The following is a 23,901-nucleotide window of genomic DNA, read 5'->3' as shown; positions in this document are numbered from 1 at the left end:
ACATTCCAATTTCTTTCTCTTAGTTTATAGTTATATTTTTTCGAGTGTCCCACTTGCGTCACTGTTGCGCAAACACACATATTCCGACAGATGGCTCACATGGAGAACGAGAACAGGCCACATATGCTAATACACGGAGGCAGTCATCCATGGCATGTAGCAGCCGCATCGGCATTCCCCATCCGCCCAGTGACGTCAACTAATCCCTGGGGAATTGTTATGCGGCAACGCAGTGAAAGTTTTGCCCAAAAACACAGTACACACTTTAAGGCATTAAAGTATATTATTTTAATTTTAAGTGCATTGCCAACTCAGGTTGAGGGCCTCATTGCTCAGCGATCCGGGATTGATGGCCTCCATCTTGCGCATTCCTTTGCTGTCCACCACATAGACCTCGAAATTCCGCTGGTTGATGATCAAACGCTTCTGAATTTCCACCACACATTTCCTTAAGATGCAAAATGCCTCCGGCTGAGTGAGATTTGCGTTCCAGAATCTCTGTAGAATGCTGCCGCAAAACATACTGCCCCAACCGTGGCCCGCATGGTTAATGGACTGTGCTGCTCCCAAGGAGTCGATGTAGTGCAGGTCAGGACCATCGGTTGCATCATACCCAGCCAGAAGCATAGCCACCTGGTATCTAGTGTTGGTCCTAATGTAATCCGCCAAATGCCGGCGGGTAAAATGAGCCGCAGCCCGGGCACTCAGGTGATATCCGTTGGCAATCTTGTACAGATGCAAGTTCTTCGATATATAATCCGTAAATTGAAGAGTATCGCCGCCATCGCCCACGGCGGCCATCATGTTGAAGTCGGAAAGGCGATGGACTTTAGACTGATCTGAGGGAATGAGGGATTAGTTTAGGTAACATTTCAAATATCTTTGCAATAGAAAAACCTACCATCCTTCATAAAGATTAGCGACTTGGCCTGCATTGTATCCGAAGCGAGCATTACAAAGTCCGGTCCCTTGATCCCCAAAATGGTTTCCATCGCCATATTTGCGCTACGTTAAATTTAATGCTGGTGTGTGAGTATTGAATATTTTAATTTCTACAGTGTAGTTTGTGTGATTCTACTTCAATTATTAAATTTTGAGTAATGTATGCCTGTCACCATCACGGCTTGTTGAGGTTCTGAATCTTATCAACACTGTCGTACATCAGGGTGAAGAAGGAGTAGGCCCCCTTGCAAATGGCCGCAAAGGTGCTTAAATGAATGGGTAGGATATCACCGGCAAGTAGGAGCTGCTGCTGCTTGGTCCGCTCCGCCAGGATTAGCATGTTACTGCGATACCTGCTGCTCTGGTCAATCCAGTTGCTGCAAAAGATTGCATAGTGGAGGCTCGAGAAGCTATCCGCCATCATGGTGCCATAGTAGCACAGGGGATATGTTTGTAATGTAACGCCCCAAAGGAAAGTCATGTAGAAAACGCGATCCTGTACTCTCTCTACGTAGAAGACCAGACCGAACATGATCAAAGCAATATTGGCGGCTATTACAATAAACTGGATCAACATGGGACCGGTTATGAGGCTGCGCGTAAGTTCCAGCAATCTAGATTATAAAATATTAAAAATATATTACAGAATATATATGTAATTGTTACCTATATAGATCATTCTGGTCCTTGATGCAGTTGACAAGATCCTTCTCATTGTCTCGTTGACTTGCCGATCCATAGCCGATACTGGATATGCGCAGGATCAGGAGATGGCACTGTTCGGAAATAAGGTACAGTGCCAGAGGTGGAAACGAGTCGTCCGCAAAGTTCTGAAGGACTTGGCAGAAAATGCCAACCTCCTGAAAGAGCAGAACAGCTACATAGGCCACCATCGAGTGCTTCCAATCGAAGGGAATCCATAGAGGAAAAGGTAGGCTTCTTTCGCTCCGGAATAGAAAGGAGATCGCCGTGTTAACCATCACGGTCAAGAATGTTGCCAAAAATACTCTCGATAGGCGCTGCAGGTACTTGGCCATATGTCGGTGATAGCGGATCTGCTCCTTCCCCTTAGCCCGGCTATCCAACTGGGCTATAACCTCCTTCATCTCGACCAGCTTGTGAAGCTTACGGACATACATGCCGAATTTCAGGATTGTGGATAGCGAGGTGATGGTCAGGCTAACGTTCGTTATATTCTCCAGCGGCGTTTCGAAGCTAAACAACGATAGCAGCAACATCGGCACCAGCATTGAGACAAAAACGTTGAGGAACATTGCCCAACCCAGATATTTGCCATTGCTCAAGTCCAAGGCTCCAAGGATACGCCAGGCGCCAACCTGAATAGAGAAGTAGTCTATTTTAAACTTCTCGTTACCTGACGACATTTCTCTTGCCAATTTCCCTTTCACTGATGGTCCCCGGACAGGTGAGAGGCCGTTTTATAGCACCTTTCGTGCAATTCCCACAATTAGCCGCTTGCTATTAAAGACAAATTAAATTATTAAGGCGATGGAAGGTCAAATTTAATTTTATTCCTTACACTAAGCTACAGGTAACACTAAAAGAAAACCTCTTTTCTTTGAGAAAAAAAATATGCGTGGGTTTATTTATAAATATTTTCAAGGAACTTTTTACAATTTTATTTTGGTTTACTTTAGGATATTTGCTGAATCTACACAAACAAAAATCTTACCAATATATTAGTGAATTGTCAATTGTCAATATGACACCAAGTATCTGTCGCTTCACATGGCAAATTCATAATGGTGGTGCGCTGTCCCGTCTCCTTCGGATAACCACCTTACCACCCACTCAACCCAGCTTGTCTGAGCGTCCATTTCCGTTTGGTTTGTGCCACCGTTGGGGGCACTTAAAAAGCACTTAGTTGTGTTTCATTGAAATAATTTTCAGCATTTCCGCACTTGAACACGATTTTCATTATCCTGCTAGCTCCATTTTACTATCCCCCATTGTCTGCAATTTTAATGTGATGGAAATTCGCGCCATTCTGAATAATTATCACATCTATTTGTGAAATGGAAATATTTCCGCAATTAAAAACATATTTTCTAGCACCCTTGAAGTAATGACTACCATTCCATTCTCATTCTGATTCCCCATTTCCGTTCTCGTTCATCCTTTGTGTTTGCAATTTCAGGCGATTATCCTGCAATTAAATGGGAGATCTGGTAACAGTGAGAGCGGTAGGGTAAGACTTTAATTGGTAAACAGGTTACTTTTTTATCCACCCCAATTCCTTCCAGATTCAAAAATATTATTCGAAACGTAGTGACAATTGATTTAACCTTACATATTCGGGGGAAAATATCAACCAACAGTCAGGCAAATAATCAATATGAACTAAATTCCTAGTTAAACTGACGTTCGATGTGGGAGGAAGCATGAGTCGCCAGGGCTGGTGAAAATGTCATTTACTCTAACCAGCCAGAGCGTAATCCGATTTGAGAGCAGCAGCTCCAGACTTCGGGACGAATGGCAGCGGACATTAATGTTTTTCAATGTCGATATATCTGGGGGAGTGCACTGCGACCACCGAAACGAGATTACCCAGGACCGTAATGGAGAGCGTGAGTTGATTAACGAGATTTGCGAAGCGTCCACTGACTCGAATTCGAAAACACATTTCCAGGGCGAAACCCAGGCGGAGGATTGAGCAATCCAATTAGAGAGTGTGCGATGCCATTTGGGAAGCAAAATGAATTCTATGCCCAGAGCCGGGATGATTTCGGCCCTCGGGCACTCAGATCAAGGCGACGCTCTCTTGTTGGCCGAAGAAGGCGAAGACTTTCTTGCGGAAGTCGCATGCGTTATCGGCCGACGAAACCAAGGTGGAATAATCCTGATATAGCCCCGTTTTCCCATTTCCCCGCCCAGAACTCTAATCATCCCTATGTCACCCCAGACTATGACACTGATAATGGGTACAACAATCACTGTGCCCACAACCCGTATCAGAGTGACGAATTTGAACTGCCTAATCAAAATTCCAGGGACTTGATATATCCTGAGACAGCACGAGATTCACGAGATTGCTATGGTACCGATTCGTACACCGATTCCTCATATGAAAGTCCTCGTGATTATTACGATAATGAAAGGCTTAAACGTGGAACTTATCAGAGATCATACGAACCACCACCTTATAGAAACTGCAGTCCCTATTATCCAGATGAACATGATGATTTCAATATGAACGGTAGGGAATCTCTATCCCAGCTAAACATTTTTAGAAGAGGGAAGCAAAGACAAACCTCGGGATCAATGATACCCGAGTATGCCATTAATTATAATGATAAATATCATAAAGAGCGGTATGTGTCACCTAATGATAGCGATTTCGAAGATCGTTATGAAGACTCGGAAGCCACCAAAGTTCGATATTCGCCACAAAAACGTTTCGGTTATGATGACTATGGGGAGAAGAGACACAGGCCGCCGCCTTTACCTTCTCCGAAACCAAGAGCCAAGTTTCGAAGCGATTATAAGCCATACAAGGATAAAGGCTACGCAATTAACCAATCCAAACATTATAAGACTGATTTGCCGGATATGGTAAGCCACCACTCTCATGTACGAGGAAATCGTCATAGAAATCGCTCTAGGGAATCCGGAAGTTGCCATCGAAATCGCTCCAGGCGACATTCCTACCTGGAAAAAAATACACCCTATTTTACTCCCTACAAAAAGTCTAGAGAAGCGTCAGCACATAATAATAGAATCTCCCGGCAAACTTTAAGTCTCGGTTCCCCGAAAATGCATCAGAATATGCCAAAGGCCCACGTAACAGTGCCTCGAAGACCTCCTGAGAAAAGAAAACTAAATTTTGAGGTAGAAGAAATTCCACAGCCTTTCAAGAAATACATAAGAAAGGAGGTACCTCCCAGTAATTTCCACCTTAGCTTCAATGATGAAATACCCCGTAGGAAGAGAAATTTATTAAAAGAACCTTCCGTAAGCTTCGGTAACATCTCATCTTCGAAATTGTATGAACCCGACGAGCGAAGTAGTAATCAAAAAATCCCTTCTGATAAAAAGAAATTATTCGATTTTGGTTCGGAAATACCATATAGACTTTGGAAGAGCACAACCCCTTCTCCAATGCCATTCACATTTGATATACCCTTCAGAAAGAAGAAGTCACGAGCAAAGTTGCTTTATCTCAATGATTCAGACTCGGATTCGTGCTGTGGTTGTGACACTGTCGATCCACATTCAAGCTCTGCTTCCAAGGTTAAAAAGAAGACAACTTTTAAGCCCCGAGTATCACTATACGAGGTTAAGAATAATCGTCCGCCGAAATCAATAAAGCAAAAAATATCAGGTTTTCTTAAAATGTCGAAAAAAGGCAACAAACGATCGTGTACCTTCAAAGACAAATTGAAAAAAATTAAGAATAAATGCAAAGATGGCAAAGATAATGGAAAGCCCCGATCTGCTCTTAAAACGAATGACCCCTGTGCTGCACAGAGAAGTAAGATTAGTTGCACCTCCGGGCAGAAAGAAAGCATTTCAGCCCAAGCATCAGTGTGTAATAAAACTAAAAGATGTATTAGCAAGATAGGAACAAATAGTCACTATCCGACAGTTTTTAGGGGAAAGTGCAAAAATATTAACGATGAAAATGAAGAGTCCACGTGCAACATTTTTTGCTCAAACCGCTGCTCCAAGTGTGATCACTGCGAACAAAAGTTATACAATCGGATATCAAGCGGAAATTGCAGTCTAAACAATGATGGTAAGAAAAATGAACCCGTCAATCAGAGTGAAAAAAATCTCTGTCTCAACAGTCAAGAGACTGCCAGCATGAGAGGGAGTCTTCAGATCATACCATCCAAGACGATTAGCAACCATGGGAGTGATAACGACTCGAGTGAAGCCGGATCGGTATCAAGCAATGTTTCAGTATCATTAGACGCTAGCCTCGTAGAAAATCAATTTAGAAATGTGAGGTTTTCTCCAACGCCCTCCTACAAGAGTTGTTCTACAACGTCGAGCAGTTCGGAAAATTCCAGCATCCGAGGAATCATACTTTCAAAGGCAACTGAAATCGATCGTCAAGTCATTGAGACGGGTGCAAACACTCCAACAATTTCTAAAAGTACATCCTCGGAGATGGGATGTACTGCCCCCCGCCGTCGTATCTGCGCCAATTGGAGCCTCACCCGGAAGTCTTGTCCTTCCCATCAATCGAATCATCATTGCCTTGAGTGCAACAGCTGCAGACCCTCGCGTCCTGGCTTATGCTTACCAAATAATATTGAAATGAGCTCAAGGCCTCCTGTTCTCCAACGCATATTAAATATGAAATCTAGCCTGAAAACATCAAATAACAAGCTAGAAGGGACGACATCAAACAAAAAGGTTTCCTTGAATATTAATAGCTCTAGCAGCTGTCTATCTAAGATAAGTTCTGAAAAGTGTTCCATAAACAGCGATTATAGCCATTGCCGTTCTGAAAAGAGCATCACAAATAGTGATAAAAGTCATTCATTTTCCAGAGAAAGCTTGGGAATTACTGATAAGACACCTTGCTGCAGTTCAAAAAGAGATATTGAAATTGTGGAAAAACCTATGTGCCAATGTAACACCGACAACTTGACCGAAGAACGACCAATTGAATCGATGTCCAGATTTTGCACCTCTGAGAAAAGCATCAAAATTAATGATGAATGTGCTGGCAGTTCTGCAAAAAGCTCAAATATGCCTGAAACATGTCTTTGCTGCAGTGCAAGTAAAGAAAGTGAAAATATTGAAAAACCAAAGTGCAAAAAATCCCAATGTAAATACGACAACTTGGGCGCAGAACGGAAAAATAAATTTAAGCCAAAATATTGTAATTCTGCAAGAAGCATTAAAATTAATGTTAATAGTTCATGCAGCTCTGCGAAAACCTCAAATGCTGACGAAACATGTCCTTGCTGCACCCCAAAAATTGAAATTGATAATATGGAAAAGCCCGTGTGCCAATGTATGATTGCCGAAGAATCAAAAAGTGACCTGATACCAAAATCTTGCAGTTGGCAGGGGGAAAGCCCTTGTAGTTGTCTATCACAACCTAATGGATCAAATTGCGGACCCGAATTCCCACATAAATGGCCCGACGCGACCGCAAGTAATACCCAATGTAGTCCGGAGAACATGCAACTAGTTTGCTTAGCAAATTCCACACGTCCCTCGTGCTTAGCTGTTCCAAATTGTGAAAGCACTACTACATGCGATGGCAGCCCAGAAGCAATCCCTAGAAGAGACATGATGTCAAGAAACGGCAATAATCTTGTGGAAGAACTAAAACGGGAACTTCTGAATAGTTTCAGGAAGAATCGTCATATCGGATCCCCATGCACTTGCCTTCGGCAAACTCCACACTTTATGATCATTCCCTGCCAGACTTCTCCGATTATTACCGCTGATCGATTCTATGGTCCTAATTCTGTAGTCTGCTGGGCAGCTTGCCCTAAGCCACCGAATCCTTTTTGAGGTATGGTATTTTAATTTTATTTAAAGTATACAGTTCTTTTTACGTTATTTTTTTTTAGCTTCAAACTGGTCCGTGTCTTGGGGTCAATCTTCAGCATATTTACAGTAAGTTTTGAATATATAGTATTCATTTTCTTAGATTTACGTTTATGCTCCTTTCCAGGACTCTAGGCCGAATATATATAAAATTTACGGATATGAGTTAAAGCCTAAACAACACATTAAATAAACGGTTGCAAATTATTTTGTATACCAGCAAATTTCTTATGCTTGTTATTTATTTCTTTTTTGTGCTAATTAAGAACCAGAAGTTTAACAAATTTAACAGAAAATCTGGGTATTAGTGAGAAAGCTTTAAAAAATTTCCGCCACATCAAAGTTTCTCCACTTTTTTTGTGATGGCAACACGGTATTTTGAAATGAAAAAATACATTTTGAGTCGATCACACTGTTGTAAAAATTATAACATGACAACAGAATTAATTTTGAAATATAAAATCCTGGAAATAATTTGTTTATTTTTTTTAATTAAAACGGAATCTGTTTACTTTTATCTTCTTCGAAATCTGGAAGTTTAGGGTATTCTAATATGAGTATTTCCGTTTGGTATATTTGCTCACGCAGACAATCGAAACCAAATTGATCGATAACAGACGCCATTACTATTTAACATCTTGTTTGTGAGCCACAAAAAGTTGCAAGTTTTAAGTTGAATTTTGATTTGAATTTGGAGCATCATGTCGAATGACGTGGAGGAGTATATAAACAGCAGCCAGACGATCTTGGCCCAGAAGTATAGAGTTTACGCCGAGCTCGGCAGCGGCTCGTTCGGCGACATCTACAAGGCGAAGTGCAGGGAAACTGGCGACCGCGTGGCCGTCAAGTTGGAGAGTACTAAAGCCCCCAGGCCTCTAATCTTGGACGAGTACAAGATGTATAAAACCGTGGGAAATGGTGTGGGCATCCCGCGGGTCTTGGACTGCTTCATAGAGGAGGATGTGAACGTGCTGGTGATGGAGCTGCTGGGCCCATCGCTAAACGATTTGTTCGATTTCTGCAATCACCGCTTTTCGGTAAAAACTGTGGCCATGCTGGCAGACCAAATGATCGAGCGCCTACAGTATGTCCACTCCCATAACATCGTGCACCGTGACATCAAGCCAGAGAACTTTCTAATGGGCATGGGAGACCTCGATAATCAGCTGTACATCATCGACTTCGGATTGGCCAAAGAGTACTGGAACGAGGAGACCGACAGGCACATCCAGCCGGGGTCCGGCTCTTGTCTGGTGGGCACCGCCCGCTATGCCTCTATCAATGCAATGACAGGCGGCGAGCAGTCACGCCGCGACGACATGGAGGCTCTGGGCTATATGTTGATCTACTTGGTTAGGGGCAAGCTGCCCTGGCAGGGTATCAAGTACGGGAACTCGAAACAGAGCAACGAGAGGATTGCAGAGGTTAAGCAGTCCACCCGTTTGAAGGATCTGTGCCGCGGCTGTCCAGACGAATTTGGAGCCTATATGAGCTACTGCCGCACTCTGGGATTCGAGGAGGAGCCGCATTATTCGCTTATACGACAATCATTCCTCGATTTGATGAAACGCTACGGGTACAACAACGATGGGATCTTCGACTGGATGGATCGGGTAGATGAGATTTGTATCGAGGACGAAGAAACCGTTGTTATCGTACAATAAATGAAGTCTTCACTTTTCCAGGGACTTTTAGAAATGTCATTTTAAAATACACAAGCTGCCAGCAAACCAAAATGAGTCCAATTAAGAAAACTGGGATTTGGATTTGTGCAACGTTTGCATTCTCTGGCCAGATTTCAGTTGCAGTTCCTGCAGCCGGAGCAGCTGCCAGAAATGTCCGTCAGTACAAATGGCAGCAAAAGTCAATGGAAATTGCCAGGGGTGCTTCATGAATTCAGGGAGCAGCAGAAGCAAACGGGCCTGGGAAACTTTCGAACAAATGAAAACGTAGCAAATGACAGCATCCAATTTACGTTTGCAATTAAACTGACACCGAACAGACACTTGATTTAGTCGGAAGGTAGCCACCTCTGGACCAGCTCACGACCACCCACATTCCGTCCGTTTCTGTGAGATGTCGATTTATGGACATGGCCATTCAAAGTTGTTTCCCAGCAGATTTATGAATATGGAAATGTACGAAAATTTGTCCTTTATTTGTCTGCCCAAGGGGCAGAAGACTTGACCAGATGGAATAGTTCTATAAGAATAGTGTGGGTCCCTCCGATACTATTATCACAACCTTGCGGCATCTGAAGAGATTTGTGGAGTCTGCCATCTTTGGATTAGATTGTTTTTGGAAAGGAGAAATGTTCCAGATTAGTTGAAGGAGAAACTTCAGTTTGTTTTTATCTTTTTACAAAATAATTTCGAATTTCTTTGGCTGAAAATTTTGAAAGGAGAATTGGACAGTTAATTTCAGGCACACTAAATAATGTATTCCGTGTGATACATACATACCTAGATCCCTCTGGTATTGGCTAATGGTGCCCATCCACAGTCGAACAAGTGTTTCACACAACAGTTTTCAAGAAATAGTCAAGGCTTACAAATCTCTTTTTTTGCAAAATAGAACCGTCTTTTAAATATTTAAAACAATCTTTTTTCTTATATTATTTCTAGCACTACTATGTATGTTTGTAAGTAGAAGTCAGTGGTGTTAATGAGCCATTTGAGCAGGTGAATATCAGAGGACTGGACAAAATTGTGCCAAGCAACGCAAGAGAAATATTAATGCTGACTCCTTATCAAAAATGGCAGCAATCAGCACGCTCAGTTAGCACCTCGTTCGGCAAGTGTGGGAATCGCCAACCGAACACTTTTTCCCCCAGCCATTAATCCTGTGGAGCAGCCGAGCATTTCGTCTGTTTTCGGGGAGCAGCGTCAAGTGCGAGCCAGGCTAAAAGCCCCATCAGGGCCAAGTGGCGTGTCAATCGGCCATTAACATGGGTCCGAACAGTCCCCCCTGTATCTCCCCCCCCCATGTTGCCGTCGATAAATAAAAACAAACACCTAGAAGGCAGCCTTAAACAGCCCCAAGTCGTCCTAAATGATGCCGAAGCTGATTGAAGAACTGAGTAAAGAGGCGGTGTAAATCGAAATTGAAATCTCACCTGTCAGATTTTCTCACTCACCTGGCAGGCGGCAGGCTGCCAGGCTGTGTCGGCTGGCAGTGAAAGTTGAAAGAAATTCTTTCATTAAAAAATTAAATGCGGCAACACTTGGGAATTTGTAAGAAAATTGCTCATTAAAAGTTTTCACCTGGAGAGGCGCTCAAAGCGAATCTCGACACTAATTTTCTTTTCATGTAATTATGTGCACCAACTGAAGAAACAGCACACAAAAAATTCCCATCTCTTTTATTTTCGCCGGCAATTGTGTGCTGTGTGCTGTGCCTCTGCTTGCACTTTTCCAGCAAGTTTTTTAGCTCGACAAGGAAAACTTGAGGTTGTTAATGCAAAGGACACAACTTTTTGCGATGTGTGGAAGAAGAGACCTGCTCTTGGGTGTCCTTCTCCTTCGACACATTCCCCAAACGCTGGGGAATACTCGGAACCGTTGCTACAAATATTAGTCATCTTCATTTGGCATTCGGTTTGCACTTTTCAACTGGCAAATTGATTTGATTTCGTTTGCATTCCCCTGTGGACGGCACTCGACTCGACTGCATCCGCATCAAAGCTTAATATTGGAAAAATAATGTGAACAAATTGAACTTATAAATAAATCAAATCAAAATATCTTGTATTACGGCAGAAGGACACGCTCTACGCTCTCCGAAGTGGTTCCGAGCGCATATTGCGTTCGAAATTGAGTTACATTTAAATATTTTCCCATTTGCAATGGCAAACGCTCTCGGATATGCACGTGGAGGAGGTCCAAAGTTACCCTGTCCAGGCCCCAGCTGTTCTGGCGATTGAATTTCGAGTGCTTTCATCGTAGTTAAAGTTGATTGTTTTAAATACACTTGCGGGGTATAATAATTTTAGTTAGAAGCTTGTAACGTTGTGAAGTTTATATGGTTTTCGATTCCTATAAATTATATTTATTATTAATCAGCACAAACCCCTTAATCGTTCTAGCTATGCCCGGTAAAAAAATTTCGAATTTCTAAATTTTAAATAGAGAACATAGAAACATAGAAAAGCTTTCCAAATTAAAATAAATTCGTTTTTAGCATAGTTATGAACATTTCAAGTTTTGTATAAATTGATCTATTATTTATTAGAGCTTAATTATGATCAAATTTTAACTTGATCCCAATTTACAATTCCAAACTGAAAGGGTATACAAACTTTAACTTCCCGAAGTTAGTTTCCATGCTTGATTATTACTATTTGGCAGAACAAGTAAGAAATAGATAGAACCAAACAAACAAATATGTGAAGAAAATATATACTTTATAAATATATTTAGGTAACTTGAGAGAAATATTTTATTGCAACTCAAGGGGAAACGCATTTGATGTTGTAAAAAAAAAGGAAATTCGAGTTTTGCAAACACAGCTTTGGTAAAAATGTAAAATTGTAAAAAACAGTTGAAATTAAAAATTGTATTTTTCAACTTTATATTTTAAACAAGAAGGAAAGCTGAATCCCAGGCACTCACTGTTTGTAATTGAATCGTTGAGTATCAAAGCATTTCAGCAAAATTAAAAGCATTTAGATGTATTTTATACCTTAGCTGTACATTTTTTTCGATGATTTTTGGCAAATTAAAAAGCAAAAATATTTTTGTTATAACAATATTGTAGTTCAAAATATCTATATTTGCTGTTGTTGTGTTGGCAAAAAATAGGGCTTCAGAGGGCAGAGGAAGGATTATGTGTGCTGAACACCACATTATTGCAATAAAATTAAATGTGAAATTCGTAAATATTATATTTGATTTTCCACTTGAACTGTGTTGCCTCCGATTTCCAGCCTAATCCCTCAACAAGCTTGGCCGAATGTTTAATTGCATTAATTTATATCGAAATAATTTCAATTTCCTTTCGTGCATCGAATGACCAACAGGGCGTATAATTGATTTGACTTCCGCGAACGCCTCCGAAAATGGCGCCAGCAATAAATCTCAGTGCCGCAGCACAAATGCTTCAGCGTTAGCTTTGTGAACTTAAAATTATACGGATAAGATCAGAAATAAATTTGCATAAAACTGCATTTACATTCGCCACAAAACCGAAATCTTCAACGCAAAAGTGGAACTCTGCACAACAAGGAGCGTACCTCGGAGCCCGAATGCTCGCGTTGATTAATTATCTACATGAAAGCGTGCAATTTACAGCTCACCTTAAGCTCGCCTCCGATTTCCGCTCACTCCCGGAGTTCTATTTATGGAGTGTTTAGTTGTCTGGGGCCGATTGGAGCGCGGATAAGCCGGGAAAGTTACAGCGAAACTGATTTCCATAGCGCACTTTATCTAAATTAAAATCAAAAACTCTGCCTGCTGCCCGCCCCATTCATTCCGCACGCCAATTGAGCCTCGGACTTGGTAGCTCAGTTTGGGGTATATACACAGGAAGTAGGGATATGTGGTCCTTTTTTTATTTTCCAAATCTACTGGGGTCCTTGCGACGTAGGTTTTAGGTAGCCTTTAATTTTTATTTATTACTGAAATGTTTGCTTTGATGACTAATTTTAAAATATGGGTTAACCATTTTCTAAAAGTATTTAAATCTTTTAGAACTTAATATAAGAATTCAGAAGAAACATAAATTTCTCAATATATCAAAAAGGGTATCACGAAAACCAGCTTTAGTTAGAACCCTTTTTGGTGAAACCCCGTTTTTATTTCGACCTGGTTTAATTAACACCATGATCGAATCTGATATTTTTAATGGAATTGGTAGCTGACTTCAAAGAAACAAAAAAAAAGCAGTACCCAACCAACTCCTGTCCCCGGCCCTGAGGAGATGATGTCACGATCTGGATTCCAGACCTGGAGGCCATCCAAGTCCAACCCAACCCACTTGGCCCCTCGTCCGTTTGTCAATGTCACAGGAGTCAGCGGCTGTGCGTTTGTTGTCTGCAGGTAAATGGTGTGTATTTCAATTTAGCTGCAAATAAATTGCGAACAATAAAGCGGGGGAAAAAGTGTAATTTGTTTGGGTCGTTTGTTCCCAGTGTCATATCTGCCAGAATGTATCTCTACCCGGGGTCACAGTGCCTCCGTGTGTCTGCGGCTGAGCGATGAGATTCTTATTTTAATTTTGATTATGTGCCTGGGCTTCAGTCCGCTTTCTTCTGTTCAGGCCACGCATTCTCGGCAGATTTGTATATGTTAGTTACATTTACAAATTGCCCAACGCATTTATTCACCCCCGGGAATTGGATTTGAAAATTGAGCTGTATGCGGAACACTCGAGACTCATATCTAAGCTTCTTCGGCCTTCTAATGCTCTTAAAATCTGATGTTACTAGCCTGTCAGGATGCAGGATGCGGCAGCAATATGAGGAAAGAATTGTCAGTCACTTAGCAAGGCATTAGCAGGAAATATTTTGGGGAAATTGATCGAGTTGATGTAAGTGGCAAAGTGTGATGCTTGATGATAGAAATGCACAAATAAAATTAAAAATAAATATATAAAATGAAGCCCCTTAAAAAACTAAAAAATTTTAAATACATATTTACTACCTATTAAATTAAAGTTTATTAGGCATAAATATCATTATTATTATATATTATGTGTTAACATATTTTCAGTTTATTTTTTTAAGTGAAACCTATAAGATATACCCTGCTCCTGTGATCGATTTTGTGAAAAGCAAGTGTTCAAGTGAACGGAATAAACACCTTCAACGTCCGGGCTCTTTCAGCCTCAGCCTAATAACTCCATTTGCCGGAATGCATTAGAAAGACTTGCTCAAAGGAGCAGTTTCTAGTCCTCCTCCTGGTCCTGCTGCTCTACATACAGGGTTAATCTCCTAGGTAAAATGGCTGAGGACATCGTCACATGAGATGGGAAGCCGTAAGTCTTAGGTCGGCTTTACAATGGCCGACTTGTGGGCCATTAGCAAAAATGAAAACAAGGCCATAACCCCCGCACACAAAGGTGATTCTGCGAAACGCTTATTAAAAGGACACTTTAGCCCTGTGACAGGATGTGACGACACATCCTAGGGCGCACAAGCAGAGGTAATTTAGATTGCGTCTGCCGTCCCAAGCAGCCCAACAACGGGTCATAACAGACCCAGTTGACATGGAGGTTAAATAGATTAGGGATATCGCTTTCAGCCAAGTGGCGGCGGGGGTTATGCACCTGCTCCCAGCTAGAAGCCAGGTGAGAGATGGCTTGGCTTTGGCTTTGACTTTGGCTCGAAAGTAATTGCCAAATATTGGGACAACACAACCGGAGGTGGGTTGCGGCACGTGCCCAGTTTTCTCTTCCGGTTCCTGTTTCAGACACGAAATTGAATTATTAATGCCGTTGTCATTGGGATCGGGAGCGATGAAAGTTGGGCGCGAACTTTACCGAAAAGTAGAGCTTGTTTGCCCGTGAACCGCAATTAAGTTGTCACTCAGGAACCAGGGATCGGGGGTCAAATGCCTGGGCGGCGGCCTTTGACCTTGATTGCAGCCAAAGGCGTGGCCGTTGTCCCCAAAGGATACTCGCTTCCTGGGGCGTCCCACCTTTATTTGCGTTTCATGGTTTAATAATGGTGAGAAAACCTGTTTATTTATTTTTATACGAGAAAATGTATTATGCTTTGAGTTCATATATAAATTTCAGTCAAAGACATTCGTTCGTAAAATGTACCTTCTAATTTTCCTTATTAATATCGGGAAAGTAAAGCAAAGAATCCTTGCTTATGCATTATTTCCTTTCTTATAATATAATACCTGTACCTTAAATTAACCCCAGATAGATGTGACCTCCCAGGCTTTCCAACTTTAATGGCTTAGGCCCTGAATTTCATATGCACCCTGTCTGACTCAAAGGTTGTTTAACATTTGCATTGTCACTTTATTAAAAATGCAAATATTCGAGAATGCCGAAGGACCCTTCAACGGCGCGATTACGCAGTTCAAGTGGCCAGGCCTTTGTAATGCCCACTTCCCCCCCGAGTGCATTGCAGTGTTTTCTGCCAGCAGGGATGTGGAGTGAATGAATCAAGAGATGGGAATCCCAGGCAGCGCCTGAGGCCCACAAAATGGAGAGTTGGCGGGGCGACAAAGTTGTCTTCAAGTGCGTCCTCGACGGGATGTTGCCAAACAGCAACCATCCGCACAAAGGTGAACGTGCCAAGTGGCATGGGGCACCGACACTGGCACCGGCAACCGAATGCTGCACCTCGGGCAAACAATGGCCAAATGTGTTCCCAGCACCACCACCACCACCACCATGTTTCTCCCACTGGGAAGGGGGAGGTGCACTTGGCTCATGCCTTGATTTGTATGCTCGGCACTCGGGCTGTATCTTGGAAATGAGCTCTGCCTTTGGACTATAGCTCACATGTGGAGTGCAAGTGCTTAATGTGTTAATCTCAACTAGATTCACTAGCAAATAGCATACGGAAATGGAATTTGTAACCATCGATTAAGAACAGTAAGGTATATACTTGAGAAAGACTCTATATAAAAAAACCCTAAATGCTGCTTTTGGTTTATAATTTTTAATGCAAGCTCAAGTGCCAAGTCGTTACAGGTTCCCTGAACTGGTAAATAATTACAGCCTCAAAGGAACACATTAGTGGGCACTTTTGAAAGTCTTTCAAAGAAGCTTTCCCGCATACATGTATATATATGTATATATTTTAATGTATATTGCGCAAGGACCACCGAGCCACCGTCACCAAGGCAAACTAATTACGCGCCCCTTTAAGAAATTAAATGCATTTTGGCCTCGTCTTGCCGGCAATTTGAGTGGCCCACTCGGTGCCTGGGTGAGCACATAATTGCCTCGCCACTTGTCGTGGCTCCTCGAGAAACGCTCCACGAGGAGCATAAATGCGAAAATAACAACTGCCTCATAATGGCATTCGGCTAAAGGAATCAAAAGAGTTGACTTGCAATTAAAATAAATAAAATATTTCAAACGTGAAATGAGCTTCGGTCCAAATGGACGAAGAACGCTTCTCTCATCTTGAAGCAATTATAAATTTAAGAGGAAAGAATTTTTACCGAGAGTATTTTCTGAAATTAAATGAGCCAAGGAATGAGCTTGCTTTATCGAGAAAAGAAGAGGTAAGTATCACCTAAAAAAAACTATTCATTTACTAATAAAATGTATAAGAAATGTTTCCTCCTTACTAAATCTCTAGAGTGTTTAACAAATATATAAAGACAAATGCTATGGAGCTTTCAATGAACTCTTGAACCCATTTTACTTAGATGCCAGTTGTATTTGGCTCTCTGGCTTTTCACTTATCAATTGTGTCAGCTTTTCGGGCAGATTATTAAGAATTTATGCCGGGTAAATATGGAAAACGCTGGGCCATATTGGAATCAAACACGTACCAGGACGTGAGTGCTGGGAAAACAGGAGCAGCCTATAGTACAGCTGTCGGGAATATCGAGATGGGAATTGAAATAGTTTTCAACGGTTTGACGGTTTGGGACTGGCACGCAGCCGACATGCACGAGGATGACACATGTTTTCTGGCTTATTTTATTAATCACATTTTTGCCACATTTCGGGCCGGTGCTCGACGGGTCCACATTAAATATTAAATGGCATGGAAACAAATGCGGATTATGCCAGGCTGTGGCTCGGTTTAGTTTCAGCCAGCTAACATGCACAATAAATTGTATTTAAAATGAAACAGTCGGACGGCATCTTCCATTCCGGACACGTGCGAATTCATTCAGGACGTGGAGCTCTAGCTATGATCTTTGACATGGCAGGCCGGGAGCAGGAGCTGGAGAAGCTCGAGGAGCTCGAAATAGCAGGCAGGACTCAATGTTTGCCTTTTGACGTTTACAAATTACCCACAGCTGGCGAGCAAAATGCCTGGCATTTTGTGTACGTCCTGTCCTGTGCCGTCCTGTGCTCCTGGGTGCTATATTAAACGTACATATGTCTCAGGACATATACATAGGAGGACGAAAGGCAAGTACTCTTACATGCGTCTGAGTGTTTTGGTGCTCAGTTAGTTTATTTTTTGCATGAATTATTCATCCGGCTTTGTCTCATCAAATTGAGCGACCTCGTTAGTCTCTAAAATGTCAAAATTTCTACTGCCAAACATTTGTTGTTTCAATTATTTAAATGTAATTTTCAAATTGCACTTTTCAAATTGTGGCGGAGGCTGAGAAATGGAAATGGGCCAAAGTAAAGTTTTCCTGCAGGTGAATGTGCGGTCGTACACGTTTTGTTTTATTTACAAACAGCATTTACATATGCTATATGTTCTTTAGCTTGATAGATGTATCTCCCAAACGATGTTAATAAAAATGAATTTATATCATAATACAAAAATATTAGATGTAGTTGGAAGATTTATCAAATTATCCCTTAAATAATAAAGTACCCTTTATGGATAATAATCATATTAATAATAATTAAAAAAAACTTCAACTATAAGCCCTATCGTTAATCGGTTTTGGTCTCTTTTAAAGCTCGTTTCACACGTCGTATGCGTTATATTGCAAAATATTTCCCAAATTGCTACATCAATTCATGAGCTGGGTTGTGTATATGTATTTTTAGCTGGGCTTGTTATCCTCAGGCGAGGTCCTGGCGTTTATGCGAAAAGTTTAATCAACAAACTAAATCGCTTAGCAGCGCGAACTGTAACTAATTTACTTTGCGGGCTAAAATCGTTGGAAAAAGTTGCGACCGTTTGCGCATCATAATGATAAAAGTTGAATGTCCCTGAAGCTATATATACCCATGCATATCGCCTACATCGGTGCGGAATACATAATAATTAATTAGTTAATTACCGAGCACTCTTTGCAATTGATTGTAGCAGCAGAACTAATGCACCAATTGATGGTAGTGTAATTAGAAGGAAAAAGAAATTGTTTTTAATTTAATGAATATTTCAACAAGAAACTTTGAGAAGCCGATGCGTGTATACACTTGCATTTACCTATAGGATCGAAAGAAAGTACTTTTAGGCCTCGTATTGCCAAAAGAATATGTAAAATATGTGTATTCTAAGTGATTCAATCGATATATTTATATGCTAATTTTTTGGGTAAATCAAAGTTTTTCAAATATCATAACTAAGCCAAAAATGTATTAATTTCCAATCGGAATATTTTTCTGTGTTAGATTTGATTAGGTTAATAAACCTGCATACTGAATTTTCAGTTTAAAACAATTAAAATTTTTGACAATTTTAACGATGTAACTCTTATCTTTTTTTCAAAAAAATTGAAAAATATAATTCGAAAAAACTGTTTTCAACAGGACATGGCCTGATCGACTCGGTTTTCGATGCTGAGCAGAATATATATGATTTATGGGGTCGAAAATGACTCCTTCAGGGTGTTACAAGCTTCTGACTAAACTTCAAATATTCTTGCAAGGGTATGAACAGATGGTATTACTTTCTATAATAAAATTAAGAATACACTACATCTGCAGCTCAAATTAAACTAGGCCTCAATTTACAAGATTAACTTGTACACCTATATTTAAAGCTGAAAACTATATTTAAATCTTAAATGAAAACATTTAATATAGCATATATAGCAGTCACAAAAGAAAATTATGTATACGCAACGGTGAAAATAGTATTTGATCATAACTAAGCTAAAAGTTGTTGTAAAGTCGTAAGGGTAAGTACTTACTATTCATAAATAAATTATAATTCAGGCTGTTAACTTTGAGTTATTTAATAATGGGGTCCATAGCGATAAGCAAACTAATTAGAAAATAAATGCATAGCTAGTACAGCTGATTCTAAACCTACATAGGCCTGATCACTCCTATAGCATCTATGTATGTATGTATAAATGTACATGATATAATTGTCATGGTTGGTACTTACCGCATTATTTATCATCGTCATTGTTTACTTCCTTCTAGTGTAGTTTTATACTTGCTGACTCATCGAAGTGATCCTCCTGGCTATCCACATGCATTACCATGGTCTGGGGATATAGACGTATCGATGTAATGTATTGCCATGCTCAGGTGATATCGAAGAGTAATCACTATCGCTACACTATCACATTCGACGTTAACAGCACGGGGATCACGGACAGACTGAGGCCAGAGCTGCAGCGGCGCCTCTATTTATTGTCCCCGAGCAGAGAGGAGAGCAGAGAATGTAAGAGCGGGAGCGCGAGAGTAAAAGAGTTAACTCCAGAGAAAGGCAGAGAAATGTGGGAGAAAGGGGCAGCTTCCAAACTGAGAATGTAGTTTCCATAGGAACAGACAGACGAACGTGGCTGCTAGATCGCCTCGATCTGATGTTGATCAAGAATATATATGTATATATACTTTATATGATCAGATATGACTCCTTGACTGCAGTGCAAACATCTGATTAAAATTATAATACCCTGCAAAGAGTATAATGGCATGTGATCGACTCGATCTGATGCTGATCAAGAATATATATAGTTTATAAGCTCGAAAATGGCTCCTTACTGTATTGGGAATTTAAGACTTAAATTATAATACCCAGCAAGGGTATGAAAGTAACATTAAAAATAATAATAATTTGCAGCTCCCCCCGGAAATGAGCGCACATTCACAACCGGAAATGGAGCCTGGGACTAAAAGTGTATACGAATTTTGGCCTACCTACTTAAGTTAGCCTCTCTTGATAATTTTTAATTAACTTATTGGGTTGAGATCTTTTTTTCAAGAGTCACAGAACTATAAGTAGCATGGATCTCCAACCCTTTCCCTTGGAGGGCTGGGAAAGGCACATAAAAATGCGATGAAGAAGCATATGAAGTGAGCTCTTGAATGGCAACATTGAATACGCATTCGCTCGAGGAGTTCACATGTTAATTAAATAGAAAGCCCGACGAGACCTCGATGCATTGCACTCGAAAGTCGAGTCAACTCGAGTCAAGGACCCTGGCTTTTCGTCCTGCCAGCCAGAGTCGAAACGAGGCCATTCATATCAATTTGTTTGGCCTACGCATTGAATTGCGGTTTGTGGATAAGCCATCGCAGATGGGAATTCCTAGCAATATGCCGCTGCCTCCTCAGCCGTGATCTCTTTGGCATCGCCAAGTGCTACTCAAAATTTACAGAATTCATTTATGCAAATGAAGTGCCTTTTATGACGCCGAGAGATGAGATGCGGATGAGCATGTGGATGGCGATGAGAATAAGGATGAGGAGCTTGCTGCTGATGATGATGAGAAATGCCAGGCAAAGACAGAGACCGCATCTGGGCAAAGGATGGATTGCGATTGGAATTGGTTAGCAACTGGCAACAGGACAGAGCAGAGCAAAAAGTGAAAGACAAGACCCGTCGGAGTAATGAATGAAAATTGAGCAAATTATTCAGTTCCTTTGGCGCAACAATTAAACAATTTACGTACATTTCCTAGTGCTCTGGTAGTATTTTGCCAACTAATTATGCTGGCCAAAGTCACTTCAGGTTAGCACAGGAAGCGATGACTATGTAGTTACTTGTGCCCCGTACAACTTCAACCTGTATCTCGGATTGGTGAGTTGCAAAAATAAAAAAAAAGAAAGAAAGGGGAAAAAGTCTCTAACTGTGTTAACTAGTTGGTGATGGAAACTAATTGTGGGCCAAAGTTTGTGACTTTCTGAATTGCACTTGACAAAAGCAAACAATAATTAGTATTTGAGTAAGTGTGAATACATTTATTTAATAAAATTAAACAACTCTCTAATGGTATATGCTTGTTTAAAGGTTTCTAAGGGCAATATAAATGACTTAAATACCAAAAAGGGAACTATTTTAATCTTAGTAAGTTAATATAACTTTGAGCAAGCACTTCCTCCTTTTAAAAATATCATATATATTTATCTTATTTATTTCTTGTGTGATTTGAGGATAACATCTTTCACTTGTCAGCTGTCTGTGGGCCAAACAACTTATTCACGCATATATTGAGGACTGTTTATCTTTGCCCGTCTGTCTGGCTATTCACTTGTCGGGCCATAAAGAACGCGCTGGCCAAGTCAATCTGGGCCCATCAATAAAACAATCAATAGACGCTGACAGCTGCAAATCCTGCCGCCCCATTCAATGGATAACTTTCGCCGGGGGGGTCGCCCATTCATAAATTGACACATTATCGAAATTTATGGCGACGGCGTCAGATACAAAGGCGTGAGTCGATGGGTTCGATGGCTTCAATGGCAGAGGGAACCGATCCGATGCAGGCAAATATCTGTACGAAATTAATGATGCGACACATTGGAAAAAACAAAAGGCCATTGCCACAGAAAACAGAAAACAGGCAAAAAAGCACCAGAAGCAACAGTTGCACAGTCGGTGCAAAAGGGGGAGAAGTAACTGGGAAATGGAAACGGGAAACGGAAGCCACCCCCTGGGTTGCACAACCCCCAAGTAAGAGGGAACATTTCAAGAGTGAGGTGTGGTTAAAGTATGAGCAGAAAAAAAACTGGAGAAGAAAACCCTCCCTCAAGACTTTGGTCAAAACCACCACAAAAAGGGGTGGACAAGAAATAATAAATAGAGATGACAAACCTTTAGATTTAGATCCAAGAAAAATATATATTTAGATCTAACTGCACACCTCATTAAATTCTATTTAATTTATTAATAAATCTTAAATGATTAAGGTAAATTTAAATCATTGTATCTACTATTTTTTCTATCTACTTTTCTTCCCCTTTCCTAAAATTCTTCTATTTAGTATAATTAAATAAATATGACACTTTTAAAATATATAGTTCGAGTTAAGCATAAACTCATACATAGATTTCTAAATGAAATATGTTTGTTGTATACACCAAACAATTTAATTGTTTTATTATGGTTTATTGTTTTTCTATGTTATGGTATATTTTTTATGTTAAATTCTCATTGAGCATTTTTTTTTTTAGAGTTTAAACAAAAGACAGCATGAATTATTCCAATTTAAACATACCTTTTTTTTAGCTTTTAACCGCTTTTACAAATATACATAAATCATAAAAAGAGGGAAAAGGCAGGAAAATATAAATATATTGCTGAAAATGTCAGATAATCTGTGAGATATTTTATGGTCCAGTGCCATCTCTAGTTTCAAGTTTCGAGGGTTGTGATTTCTGGCCTGAGGGCCTCAGTGCTGACGTTTTTATTAAATTCCAGCAGCGTAGCATCCCCACTCCGACTGGACTTGCACATTAAGTTCACAAATTTTTTAATAAACTGCCATCAAGTAATGAAAAACACAATGGGGGGAGATTTCACCCCCTCCGAAAGGGCATGTCCAGCTCATTTTCTTCCCTTACCCCGAAAAACGCCTTTGCAATTTTCCAACCTCCCCCGCTCTGTCTGATGGAAATTACTTGTTTGGCTTTGTTGTGGCCAGCAGGGGGGTTCAGATGACTGTTTGATGTATTAATTCCGAGGGGTTGGTATAAATTTCAAGTTGCTGCAAATAATTGTGACGTGAGCAAACTCCGAAAGGCACTTGGCAGACAGATGACGCCGGAGTGCGAAGTGCGAAATGCCACTTCAATTGTCAGGAGTCGGTGTCGGAGTTGGAGTCGTCTACAAATTTTGTTCACCTTTTTACACGTAGAGAGCATCAGCGTCAACAACTTTTTAACAAAGGCGATGAGTTCCAAAGACGCTGCCGGGAACAGGGGATATTACAGGTGGGGCCTTTGGGTTCACAGGAGGACGACGAGGACGAGTGGTACCTGCAGCCAGACAATGGCTGATCTGACTTATTCATGCTGCAAAGTTCAGCGCAGAGACATAGACGGCAAGGACTTCCGCAGAAATCATTCTGACACAACGCTGTTTGACATTTCGGCCTGAATTATTTATTCGTTGCACTTTCCACATTTTCCCTGGCTGCCCTCTATTTTTTTAAGCGCTCTCAACTTTTTTTTGTATGCACAGGAAAATAAAAATAATATCGATTGTAGAAGTTTAAGATATTAGAAACGAAAACACAGAATAGGAATTCCTAATACCATAGGAGCTTTTTAGTATTTCGTATACCATTTAAAAAATATTCCTTTTCAAAATATTCATTTATAGTTCAATAAGTTTTCTATTTAAGTTTTACAATTTCCTTTCAGTGTTCTGTCTGCCGGTAGAATCGATGTGAAATGTAAACTTTTTCAGTTTAGTTTTTATTACGAATTTGTTGTTGGTCCTGCTCTCTATCTATATATATATTCTATATATTTTTTTTCTACAGCGAGACTCTTTTATTTAATCAACAACTGACATCGCCACTGGCCGCTCATGTGACAATGGGAGACCCGTAATCCCCGTTGGCCGGACCATAAAAGCCCCGTGGCTGCCACATCCATATTATTCCGTGGATTTGTTGCATTTGTGTGCATTTA

At 40.7% G+C, this 23,901-nt stretch overlaps 4 protein-coding genes and 1 long non-coding RNA gene across 6 annotated transcripts; 3 read left to right on the top strand and 2 right to left on the bottom strand.

Annotated features, from left to right (window-relative positions):
• Positions 1-269: 269 nt before the first annotated feature.
• LOC110184910 (putative proteasome subunit beta type-2) lies at positions 270-1,556 on the bottom strand. Its single transcript, XM_020953556.2, has 2 exons — positions 902-1,556; positions 270-839 (listed from the first exon to the last, which is right to left on the bottom strand). The coding sequence occupies exons 1-2, from the start codon at positions 996-998 to the stop codon at positions 295-297; spliced, it is 642 nt and encodes a 213-aa protein (XP_020809215.1). The 5' UTR covers positions 999-1,556; the 3' UTR covers positions 270-294.
• Positions 1,000-19,902, bottom strand: Or23a (Odorant receptor 23a). Of its 2 annotated transcripts, XM_086835042.1 has the most exons (4): positions 3,037-3,150; positions 2,636-2,967; positions 1,609-2,421; positions 1,000-1,556 (listed from the first exon to the last, which is right to left on the bottom strand). In XM_086835042.1, the coding sequence occupies exons 3-4, from the start codon at positions 2,325-2,327 to the stop codon at positions 1,118-1,120; spliced, it is 1,158 nt and encodes a 385-aa protein (XP_086691168.1). In that variant the 5' UTR covers positions 2,328-2,421; positions 2,636-2,967; positions 3,037-3,150; the 3' UTR covers positions 1,000-1,117. The 2 variants fall into 2 exon arrangements, with proteins under 2 accessions (XP_086691168.1, XP_020809189.1); XM_020953530.2 differs by lacking the exons at positions 2,636-2,967; positions 3,037-3,150 and adding an exon at positions 19,421-19,902.
• On the top strand, positions 3,231-7,700 carry LOC110184920 (uncharacterized). The gene is made up of 4 exons (XM_020953565.2): positions 3,231-3,530; positions 3,593-7,441; positions 7,500-7,545; positions 7,604-7,700. Exons 1-2 carry the CDS (start codon positions 3,368-3,370, stop codon positions 7,438-7,440), a joined length of 4,011 nt encoding a protein of 1,336 aa, XP_020809224.2. The 5' UTR covers positions 3,231-3,367; the 3' UTR covers position 7,441; positions 7,500-7,545; positions 7,604-7,700.
• Positions 8,178-9,140, top strand: LOC110184888 (casein kinase I). Its single transcript, XM_020953534.2, has one exon. The coding sequence runs from the start codon at positions 8,178-8,180 to the stop codon at positions 9,138-9,140; it is 963 nt and encodes a 320-aa protein (XP_020809193.2).
• A 1,178-nt stretch (positions 19,903-21,080) lies between the features above and the next one.
• Positions 21,081-22,000, top strand: LOC147643393 (uncharacterized). Its single transcript, XR_015272180.1, has 3 exons — positions 21,081-21,209; positions 21,275-21,331; positions 21,440-22,000. It is a non-coding gene; the product is annotated as an uncharacterized LOC147643393 (long non-coding RNA).
• Positions 22,001-23,901: the final 1,901 nt, after the last annotated feature.

This window comes from Drosophila serrata, unplaced genomic scaffold, assembly GCF_035046125.1.
Source record: "Drosophila serrata isolate PLE 108 unplaced genomic scaffold, ASM3504612v1 contig_275, whole genome shotgun sequence".
Lineage (NCBI taxonomy): Eukaryota > Metazoa > Arthropoda > Insecta > Diptera > Drosophilidae > Drosophila > Drosophila serrata.
Note: the sequence above shows the minus strand (reverse complement) of the source record. Positions and strands in the feature narration are given on the sequence as shown.

Excerpts from the sequence above, each read along its gene's own strand:
- LOC110184910 (XM_020953556.2), bottom strand. The coding sequence starts at position 998 with ATGGCGATGGAAACCATTTTGGGGATCAAGGGACCGGACTTTGTAATG. Across the intron at positions 840-901 it reads GCTAATCTTTATGAAGGATG|ATCAGTCTAAAGTCCATCGC; the intron begins GTAGGTTTTTCT and ends TCATTCCCTCAG.
- Or23a (XM_020953530.2), bottom strand. The coding sequence starts at position 2,327 with ATGTCGTCAGGTAACGAGAAGTTTAAAATAGACTACTTCTCTATTCAG. Across the intron at positions 1,557-1,608 it reads GACCAGAATGATCTATATAG|ATTGCTGGAACTTACGCGCA; the intron begins GTAACAATTACA and ends TTTATAATCTAG.
- LOC110184920 (XM_020953565.2), top strand. The coding sequence starts at position 3,368 with ATGTCATTTACTCTAACCAGCCAGAGCGTAATCCGATTTGAGAGCAGC. Across the intron at positions 3,531-3,592 it reads CCAGGACCGTAATGGAGAGC|GGCGAAACCCAGGCGGAGGA; the intron begins GTGAGTTGATTA and ends ACACATTTCCAG.
- LOC110184888 (XM_020953534.2), top strand. The coding sequence starts at position 8,178 with ATGTCGAATGACGTGGAGGAGTATATAAACAGCAGCCAGACGATCTTG.